Genomic DNA, 10,845 nt, shown 5'->3' with positions numbered 1-10,845 from the left:
ACTTAGTAATATTGGCATTTTTTCTGCCCATTTTCCATGGTTTTTAAAAATGTTTCACTAGTTTGAAAACTGGTTCTTTCATTGAAAGATTAAGTATCATCCAAAAATTGGATATCATCTTGATTTCTAAATGTAAATTCAAAGGCCAAGGAAATTTTAAATGAAATCAGATATTAGCTGATATTAACTTTGCCAAAATCTTAACTATTCAAATTTATTATTGGTTGCTGAAAGCGAAGTGGGCAGGACCTCTCTGTTTGAGAGTTGAAGCCAAAGGGAAGGAAAAGTAGGAACTGTTGCCATCACCACTGCTTTTTCTGGCTCTCTCTGCTCTTCGCCCCTATGTGCACACTCACCTCATATCTCGATACAACCAACATTTTTCTAAATATACATCTCAGAGTACTTTTAGCTCAAGCAAGATATGAATTCATGTTCTTGAGAAGTTGCCAGAAAATAATGCAAAACACCCTTTTTGTAAATCAAATAATATTCAACTTCAAAAAGAAAGTTAATTTGCATGCAACCTGATGCTGTAAATCGTTAGAAATAACTGTTGTTTTATTATATGATGTTTATTTTAACAAATATAATTCAGATTACAGTCTTACAGCTGAATCTTTAAAACATTTCTACTGAAATCTCATAAAGTCAAATGAAATCTTTAGCATATCATCTAGCTGCTTGTTTTACCCCACAGAGAAAATATGTTATAAAATAATGCCATTCCATGAAAATAATTAAACTAAATTACAAGATTTAATTTCTTTACAATATAATGTAAATTTGTCGCAGTTTATTTGCTGAATTTGGCTGTCTTCCATTACCTAACACTATTGATGAAAGAATACATAGTTTTCATAGAGGACCTTGAATATTATAATGTAATTAAATAGGAATATATCTCACTCTACATATTTTAAGAATATATAGGGCAAAACCAAATTGCCCTTTCAGTTTTTCCTCTTGAGAGTCCAAACCCCTAATTCAACTATTGCAGTTCCAAAGCACACTTGTCATATTCAAAAAGGTTCATATTAACATTATGGTGCAAATCAGAAGACAAGCAAATATATCTGCACACTTCTCTCCATAATTTTCTCTGATTTGACTAGGAAGCAATTAGAAAAAAATGATTATTCTGAACAATTTCAGAATAATGTGCAGGAAGTTGCTATAAATTAAATTATACAATGTGTGACTATTTTTTAATTTATCCAGGTTGAACCCTAATTTTCCAAATTTAACTTAGAATTAATATTCTGAATTAGCAGAATCTTACTGAATGTACATTTAGTTGGCAGTTATCTCACAGGGGTTTTTAACAAATGGGGTAGAGGGTGTTAGGCTAACTATACTTATTATAAATTACATACCACCATGGGTTCTGCATACAACGTACTCTCTATCTGCAACCTATTAATGGTAGAATTCTTGTTACTATAAAAAGGAGATAAAACAGATTACATCAGAAATTAGACAACCTTATCCTTGTGGCATCCCCTAGATATGCGGCAACTGTTGAATTTTTTGCCATATTAAGTTGGAGAAGGCAGCTTTATCAATCTATTCAAAGATTTGACTTACCAAATCAGAAAAATAAAAGAATGACTATCCAACATTCCACAATGTGTTTTATATTGAATGTTAAGGGTAAAGAGAGCCCCAATGCTCTGCTTCTTACTTTATTTGATTTGTACTTGCAAAATCACTTTGATAGAAAAATACCATGCAAAGCCTGGACATTTCAGCAAAGACAATCTGTATTAATATTTGAACATATTTATATAAGAAATCACACAGTATCCCTAATAACCAACAATACACACACACAATTATAAAATTCAGATCCATCAAATACTATGTTAGCAAATTTAAGTACTGCCAAAAAGTTTCTTAGTAAATTTACATTTGCAAAGACAAATTGTATTTGTATACAAATAACTTATAACTACTGCAAAATGCACTGGATTTCTGTGTGCATTGCTACTAAAATATTGACTTAAAAGAGTTTATTTTTAATATATAAAGCAAATACACAGCTTTTGGTCATTTCATTAGATATGAATTTGAGCACATTATAAATATACCTATAAACTAACTAGAAGCAGGTATAAATTAACGAGAAGCGGGTATAGGTTCTTCAATCTAGTTTGAAGATTTCTACCTAACTCCAGCCTTCTACATCCAACATCAAGAAGATGGCTTTAACATAATAATTTACAAAATAGATTCCTTTTAAATTACAAAAAATAATTAATTTATAGCAAGATTCTCAATCCGGAGCCCCTCAACTATATGACTCAGGTGACATCGAACCAGATACGGGAGGTAGGCGGTCATTTCGATGCAGTTGTTCCAGATGTCGAGGTGGGGGCACTCCTCCGCTGCTCCATGCCGTTAGGCAAAAAGCCGGCGATGATGGGCACCGGCCAAATGAGGGCGGCCACGCTCCACACGATGATGACCAGAGTCATGAAACAGGCCACCAGGGTGGACTCGATGGGCTTGCGATTCATCCTCCAGCCTGGATCTCCCTTGAGATCCTCCAAGCTGAAATCCAGACAGCAGAAGTGGAGCCGTTCCCCTTGCTGCCAAGACTGTCCTTGGTCCGGAGTGGACCAGGAGTAGAGTGCAGCCGAAGGAGAAGACGACGACGCTGGTTTGGAGACGCCCGGGCGAAGGCGGCCGACGCGCCTACCTCGAGCCCAGCTGCAGCCCACGCATAGGCGGAGGTCCTGCTGTATGCCGCCAGGTGCTAGCCCAAGATGCTCGATGAGCAGTGGCGGCCCAACGCGATGAAAGGAGGCCGAGAAAAAGGCTCGCCCGCCGGGACCACTGGTGGAGTAGAGCACGAGGTCACACTGGAAGCCCAACGGGCTCCAGTGCACCAGCAATGAACTCAGCATCTGTCTCTGCACGCTTATGTTGCACGCCGGCTCCTCGCGGGGCTGCTGCTCCTGCTGGGGCGCGGGTCGGGGAGACTCAGGTGAAAGAGTAGTTACAGCCGCCGCCGCCGCCGCCTTGGTGGCCTCTCCTCCCCCTTCCTCAAAGCCTGTCGGAAACGTGCCCCCATCCTCAAAGGACTTGGGGGAGGAAGAGGAGTTGAGAGGCGGCAAAGTAAGTCTTGTCAGTTCTTTTCGCCCAGACTCTGAAGAAGCCGGGGGAGAGCAGCCTCGGGAGGGAAAGGATGGAACGAAAATGGCCAACAGTGCCGGGAGAAAGGGCAGCAACATGGCATGGGCTTAGATGAATGGCCGAGGAGGGAAATGAGGTTGCATGGGTCTGCTGCGGCGACGGCTGTAGGTTTCCATTAAGGAAGCGCTAACGAGGCTGGCCGCCAGAAAAGGAAGCAGCGGAGAGGTGGTGGAGGCGAGGCGGACGCTGTCGAGAGATGAGGCGAGTGTGCGCGTGGAGGGGGTGGTGGTGGAAGCGGAGAGCTCCAAAAACAGCAGAGGCAGCGGCAACAGTAACAATTCCCACTTTTCCTTCCTTTGGGCTTAAACTATCAGCTCAGCCGGGGCGGGCGCCCCCCCCCCCGCCCACTTCGCTCTCAGCAACCAATGGGCAACTCCTCGGAATCTCTAATTCCGCTGGATCACCATCCAGGTTGCAGTTCACTCCCTCGCTTAAGTCGCCGCCCAGGATTCCCTACCGTTAGGAAGGAGTTCCCCCGATTTCGTCATTGTAGGATCTGTCTTCACTCCCCCCACCCCAAACTGAAGCGTCTGGCGCGGGGTTTCTTTCCGGGAAGACAAATCTTATCCCTTGCTTCATCTTTCATGCGTGGGACATCCTCTCTGCCACCCCAAAGGCCACTTCCACTCGCAGCTTTTTTTCTGCTGTAGAGCTTCCATTTCAGTTTTCAATCCGTTTCCCCACCGCAACAACCTTGATAACAACCTTTGACGCCATTCATCGATGGTCCTACCTATCCTCAACCCAGCATTTAATAGCACAGGGTGCAACGTCGATGCTCAGTCATGTTGTTCACAATTTTAGTCAGTTTTCTTCCTTCAGGCTATTTGGGCAGCAGCTGTGGGGACTCAATGGTTAGAAAGCAGTATTGCCAGGAGGAGTTCTACTAGCTCAAGGTTGACTCAGCCTTTCATACTTCTGAGGTTGGAAAAATGAGGACCCAAATTATCAGCAATATGAAGTGGTATATAAGTCTAAGTGCTATTGCTGTCCATTTGCAGGAGAAGAGAGGGAGGGAGGGAGGGAGAGAGAGAGAGAGAGAGAGAGAGAGTGTGTTAAATGTGGGACAGATCCAGCCAGCAGCTGTAAAAGAACCCACTGCAAGATTATGGAAGAGGCAAAGGCTGCTGTGCCACAGTTTAAGCCTAGCTTCTACTGGGAATCCTGATCATGGGGTCCCTAATAGAAACAGTGGACAGTGTTTGATAAGCAATGGGGAGGCCAAAATTTCAGTGCACCCTAAATGACAATAGCTATTGACATAGTCTTGTTCTCAGCCCAGCTTGCCACATGGGTATGTTGTGGGAGTGGGTAAGCACTATGTTTCTTGCCTTGAGTTTTTGAAAGGCAGAATATAAAATGATGATGATGATGATGATGATGATGATGATGATACAGGCAGTCTATCGAATGCTTCCCGCTATGCACATATACAGCTAAATAACAAATACAACATTAGTGTACAACAGGAATACATAGAGACCACACATAAACATGGACCAAACCTGATTACTTCATAGGAACACACACACACACACACACACACCAAAGCAACATTTTGAATTTGTATCTACACAGAACAAAATAGAGCTACCTTCTATAGCCACTGATGGTAAAGGGACTAGAAAGAATTCAGAAAACCAAGCCCCCGCTGTCTTTTAAAGTTAGGATATTTATCTGTACTGCATAGAAGTTCCATTGCTTCTCTCAAGCTATGTTACTGACTCTCACCTTCCCTCATCTATCTAGAACAAAACACAGAAAAATATGGTTCATAAAGCAATAAAAATAGAGCTGAGGAATGAGAGGGAAGTGGGAGAAGCAGCCTGGAATTAAGGAGAAACTTCCTAACAGTGAGGACAATTAACCAGTGGAACAGCTTGCCTTCACAAATTGTGATGCTCCATCTCTGGATGTTTTTAAGAAGAGTCTAGGATGTAGTACAGAGTCATATTAACAGCATCATCTGCGATCTATTTCCTTGGTAGGCAAATTGTAAGGGTCTATCCATGATGATTTTCAGGTGGACCACATAGAGGTGGTATTTAGCAGGTTCTGACCAATTCTGGAGAACCTGTAGCAGAAAGTTTGAGTAGTTCAGAGAACCGGCAAATACCACCTCTGACTGGAGATTTTACAGTATCCTTCCCCTGCCACGCCCACCAGGCCACACCCACAGAACCAGTAGTAAAAAAATTTGAATCCCACCACTGGACCAGGACTAGCCTTTCAGAGGTTTTCATAACTACAGATGTTACAGCAATCAGTCTGAAATAATTCAGTTCCTTGATGGAGGGTTTCTTCGGCATTGGGATGATAGTAAGGTGTTTGAAGCAAGAATAGCACATCTGTAGTAATTTATTAAAGATGCAGGTGAAGATGGGGCCAAGTTGGTCATCACAAACTTAAGCAAGAAGGAGTTATCTTGTCTGGGCCTAGTGCTTTTTCTGGCTTTTGTCTGTGAAATAGACCTTGCACTTCATTCTATGTAATCATCAGAGATGATAGGCCCAATGGGATGGGGTAGGTTGTAGGAGGTTTGGCTGTTATTAGTGTGTTTGAGATGGGGATTGTGGAGATAGGTGGCAGTAGTTTCCTCTCAAACCTATAGTAAAACACATTCAGGTCATCTGCCAGTTGTGGATTTCCTTCAGCATGGAAAGGTTTGCTGTAACTGGTGATATTTTTAAAAGTTTTCCATATGTTTGCTGGTTCATTTGTTGAGAATTGATTTCTTAGCTTTTTAAGATGAACAAAGAGAGGGGACTTCCAGTTGAGGCACCACGTCGACGCGGAGCAGAGGAGCAGATTGCCGCTCTGAAAAATCTGAAGTTCCATGCCTAGTGGCTCCTAGGAGTGAGTCAGACCCTGGAGGGGATGACAGGGAAAAGGGGAAGATATGGAGGTCTTGGGGAAGTGCCACGATCCCAGAGACTGCAAGGAGAAGCCCCGAAAACTGGCAGTGGAAGAGGAAGATTGTGATGATTGGAATCAGAGATGTGGCTGCCTAGCTGTCTAAAGAGGGAAGCAGAAAGTGGAAAACAACAAGTTGAGTGGTGGGAAAGTGCGATTAAGGAAGAGTACCAGGATATCTGATGAAAACAGGAGAAAAGGGAGGCTCCAAACCATGTGGTGTCAACAAGAGGCAAAAGTACTGGTAGGAGTGTTGATTGGGGATCGAGAGACTGAGCTGTATATTGAATAATAAAATGGTGAAAGCTGAGGGGAAGAAAGACAAGACAGTACATTGTTTTTCTTGATTATAGATATAGATGGTGGAACTATATTATTCTGGTGAATAGCGAGGAAAAAAAGTGATTGTAAACAACTAGAATGGTGGAGAAGTGAAGAAGAGAGAAAACCTTTACTGACTGTGCATATCTAAGAGAGGACATTTTGAAATATCAGAGAAAGAGAACTGAAGGATTTTTGAATTAATTATAGACAATCGTAGCAATCGTAGAGTGAAAGGAGGGAAGATTTGGTTTGTCTGGGACTATTGAGTGGAAAGATTATTTGAGACTGTGAAAATGCTACAGCACTAAGGGCAGACAGAAGGAAAAAAAACTGTGACTATGCACTTCTGAAAGAAGACATTTTGAGATATGAGTCCTCAACAGAGTAAAGAGTAAAAGGATTTTGGAAACTATCTAAATAATATTTGTAGAATTTATTCTTAATATACTTAACTACTACATCAGAATATTGAATATTGAACAAGAATAGAACTTAGATTTGAGGCAGTGTCCCTAAAATAGAAGAATAATAACTAACAACACACATATTAAATATTAGATAGGAAAGATATTACTATTATACAGCTTGATAGAAAAGGATCAAATAATAGTGATAATTTATGGTGGATTGGAGGTCCCTTCTACAGGTAGTAAAAATGGCAATGACAACTACAACAGTAAAAACAGGGAAGAAAGGAACAGCAATGATATCATCCCCTTTGAGACAGAGCTCCCTAGACACAATGTTAGTAGCAGAAAAGCCAGGCCCTGCTCTAACACTACAGATGGTACAGACAATGTTATCCATGATTCAAGAGATGATGGTGAGGACCCAGGAACTGATAGCAAGGAACCATGAGGATCTGAAATTAGAATGAAGAGTGAAATAGGACAAGTGAAAAATGACATACAGAAACTAGACAACAAAATTGGAATGATGCAAGAGGTGATGGTGAAGAATGAACAGAAGCTAACCACAACAGAGGCCAGAACAGATCTGGTGGGGAAAAAACTAGTGGAATCAGAACAGAACTGGAAAGTATTATATTGTGAATTCCGGGATTCGGTGGTCCACATGGAATTGAAGAAAGCAGCATTCTTCCTCAGATTCCAAAATGTCATTCAGGATAGAAAGGAAGATGTACGATCAATAATGAAAGATTTGATAGCGGCCCTTCAGAAAAATAAACAAGAGGTCTGCAATGACATCGATGAGGTCTACGGGGAGTACACACACTATGCGCATAGACATAAACTACTCCATTAGGTCCATATCCATTTTGCAAGAAAGACAACACGAGACCTGCTCTACAGAAATACCAGAGATGAGCCACTAGTATATAAAGGACATGAAGTAGTGACTCTGAAACAAATACCTAGGAGGGCCAGAGAGCAAAGAATAAATTATCAGTTCTTATCATCTCAATTGATTAAGAATGGAATAGCATTCAGATGGCTCATGCCAGAGGGACTTCTAATATCTTGGCAGGACAAGAAATATAAGATTGACTTGTTAGATAAAGCACAGGAATTTTGTGACCAATACCTAGGACCTGAAAAAGAGCAGGAAAGCAGGGAGGAGCTAAATACCAGAAGTCAGGAAGAACAAGCCTCTGAAGAGAAAGAAACAGAATGGCAACTAGACGACCAGAGCAGAGAGGAAGAAGGTGACAATAGACCTAGAAGAGAACCAAGAACAAGAAACGAGACAAGAACCATTCTATACAAGCAGTAACATGGACAAAGAAACCACCCTACTGTCATATAAATGGCTTAAACTTACCATCAAAAAGAAAGCAGACACTTGAAAAACTTAAGAAGCAAAATGCAGATATTATATGCATGCAAGAAGTTCATATCCCAGAGAATCAGGTAGATTTTAAAAATCCCCTAATTTGGGTAAAATGTATTGGGCTTTGACAAATCAGAAAAAAAAGAGGGCATTGTGGTATACATAAGAGATTGGTTGTACCCGAGGCAGATATATAAGGACGAAGAAGGGAGAATGTTATTCATAGAAATTACTCTAAATCAGAAAAAGATTCTGTTAGTGACAATATATGCCCCAAACACAAATCAAAAAGATTTATATTCCAAGCTCCATCAAAAGATAGTAGAAATGTATGTATAGTGGGAGATTATAATGCAGTCTCAGACATAGAGAAAGACTATAAAAGCAGTAAAAAGAACAAAAGAAAGAGGAAAGTGCTTCCATCTACTTTCAATAGGATGGTGGTAGAATTGAATTTGAAAGATGCTTGGAGGGAATTGAACCCTACTAAAAGACAATACACCTTCTTTTCCAATCCTCACCACTTGTGGTCAAGAATAGATCTGATATGGATGGACTTGGGTTTAATGGAGAACAGAAAACATAGAGATTTTACCAAACACATGGGCTGATCACAACCTGATTAAACTTAATGGAGAAGAAAGAAGAGGATTGGAAGGTGGACACTTAACAAAATTAAGGGACAAAGAATATATTAATATGATAGAAAAAGAACTAAATATTTTTTGAAATTAATCAGAGAGAACACACATCCCAACAGACTCTATGGGATACAACAAAGGCTTATGTATGGAGTTTAACTATTGCTTATGATATAAAAAGGAACAAAGAAAAAAGACGACAACAGAAAGACTGACGGGAGAAATTGAAAGCTTTAGAAACTATCAGACAAAGAGCCGAGTAACAGAAATATTAAAAGACAAATTGATTTGATGAAGCATAAAATAAACTTGAGTACACAGGAGGACCTGGCTAGGAAAATTAAACTAGCAAAGCAAAATTACTTTGAAAACGCAAAATAAGCCAGGGAGATGGCTAGCCCACAAATTAAAAAGAACAGGAAAAAGAATGATAGTAGCCTTCCGAGATGAAGAAGGAAAAATATGCTCCAAGATGAAGAAGGAAAAATATGCTCCCAGATGCAGGAAAAGAAGGAAATTGCCCAATTTTTTTTGCAAATTTATACATGCAGGAAGAAACCCCAGAAAAGCTCATTAATCAATATTAATGAGGAAAAATTTACCAGAAATAATGGATGAAGAAAAAGACATTTTAAATGACAAAATATCTATAGAAGAAATCAGAAATGCAACTGAGAAACAGAAAATGAATAAGACCTTTGGTCTGGATGGAATTCCATCAGAATTTTATAAAGAATTTTATAAAGAATTAGAGGAACTAATGGTAGACCTGTATAACAAAGCCCTCAAATGCGGCAATATACCAAAATCATGGATAGAGACATATATAACACTCATTCATAAAGAACCGGCGGACCTACAACAAATATGGAATTATAGGCCAATTTCCCTTTTAAATGTGGATTACAAAATACCAGTCACGATAATGTCCGAGATGCTAAAAAGGATATTAAGTAGAATCATCCATCCTGACCAGAACGGGTTTCTTCTGCACAGACACATAAAAACAAATACAAAAATAATTTTGGACGTCTTAAAATTTTATGAAATGCACCCAAATAAAATAATGGCACTGATGTTCCTAGACTCCCAGAAAGTTTTTGATAATTTGAATTGGAGATTTATTAATCAGCTGATTGGTATGAAATTTGGTGAAAACTTTCTGAGATTCATCAAGGCAATCTATAAGAAACAAACAGCAAAAATAATAATGAATGGAGAAATTATGGATAGTATAAAGATAAATAAGGCAAGGGTGTCCCCTGGCCCCATTGCTGTACATACTAGCAGAAGCAGTGGTGGAATTCAAAATTTTTTACTACTGGTTCTGTGGGCATGGCTTATTTGGTGGGTGTGGCTTGTGGTCATGTGACTGGGTGGCATGCTTGGTGGTCATGTGACTGGGTGGGCATGGTCAACTCAATGTCACTCACATCAAGGGGTGCCTCACCTGGCCCCTCCCCTCCCAGCCATTCCTTGTCACCCAGCCTCAACTTATCTATAGTTCTGTAAAAATGTTCACCTTTTTTGACTTTATTATCTGCATACTATAGATGTACTTTCATGGACCGCTGAAAGGAGGAAATGGCTCACATGCTTTACTCAAGAGTGTGATAAGCAACAGGCTTTTAAAGGGCTGCCACAAAGAAAGCGGGGGATGTATTTTCCAAAGAAGCAGAATGCAAATAAGAAGCAATGAATGGAAACTGAACAGAGAGAAGCAACCTAAAACTAAGGAGAAACTTCCTGACAGTGAGAACAATTAACCAGTGGAACTGCTTGTCTCCAGAAGTTCTGGGTGCTCAATCACTGGAAGTTTTTAAGAAAAGACTGGACAGCCATTTCTTTGAAATGGTATCGGGTTCACCCCAAGGTCCTTCTAAGTATTATTCTGACACCTTTCCTAAGATTTCTACTCAGAGTTTGGCATCCTCAGTTTTCTTGCCTGAGCTGGGGGTTGGACTAGAAGACCTCCAAG

The 10,845-nt window shown here is 40.4% G+C and overlaps 1 protein-coding gene across 1 annotated transcript; it reads right to left on the bottom strand.

Annotated features, from left to right (window-relative positions):
- Window positions 1–579: 579 nt before the first annotated feature.
- TMEM158 (transmembrane protein 158) lies at window positions 580–3,409 on the bottom strand. Its single transcript, XM_026717852.2, has one exon. The coding sequence runs from the start codon at window positions 3,234–3,236 to the stop codon at window positions 2,340–2,342; it is 897 nt and encodes a 298-aa protein (XP_026573637.1). The 5' UTR covers window positions 3,237–3,409; the 3' UTR covers window positions 580–2,339.
- Window positions 3,410–10,845: the final 7,436 nt, after the last annotated feature.

The sequence above is a fragment of the Pseudonaja textilis genome, chromosome Z, assembly GCF_049901715.1.
Source record: "Pseudonaja textilis isolate UNSWEBS1 chromosome Z, rPseTex1.2, whole genome shotgun sequence".
Taxonomy (NCBI): Eukaryota; Metazoa; Chordata; class Lepidosauria; order Squamata; family Elapidae; genus Pseudonaja; species Pseudonaja textilis.
This window is presented reverse-complemented; position numbering and strand designations above follow the sequence as displayed.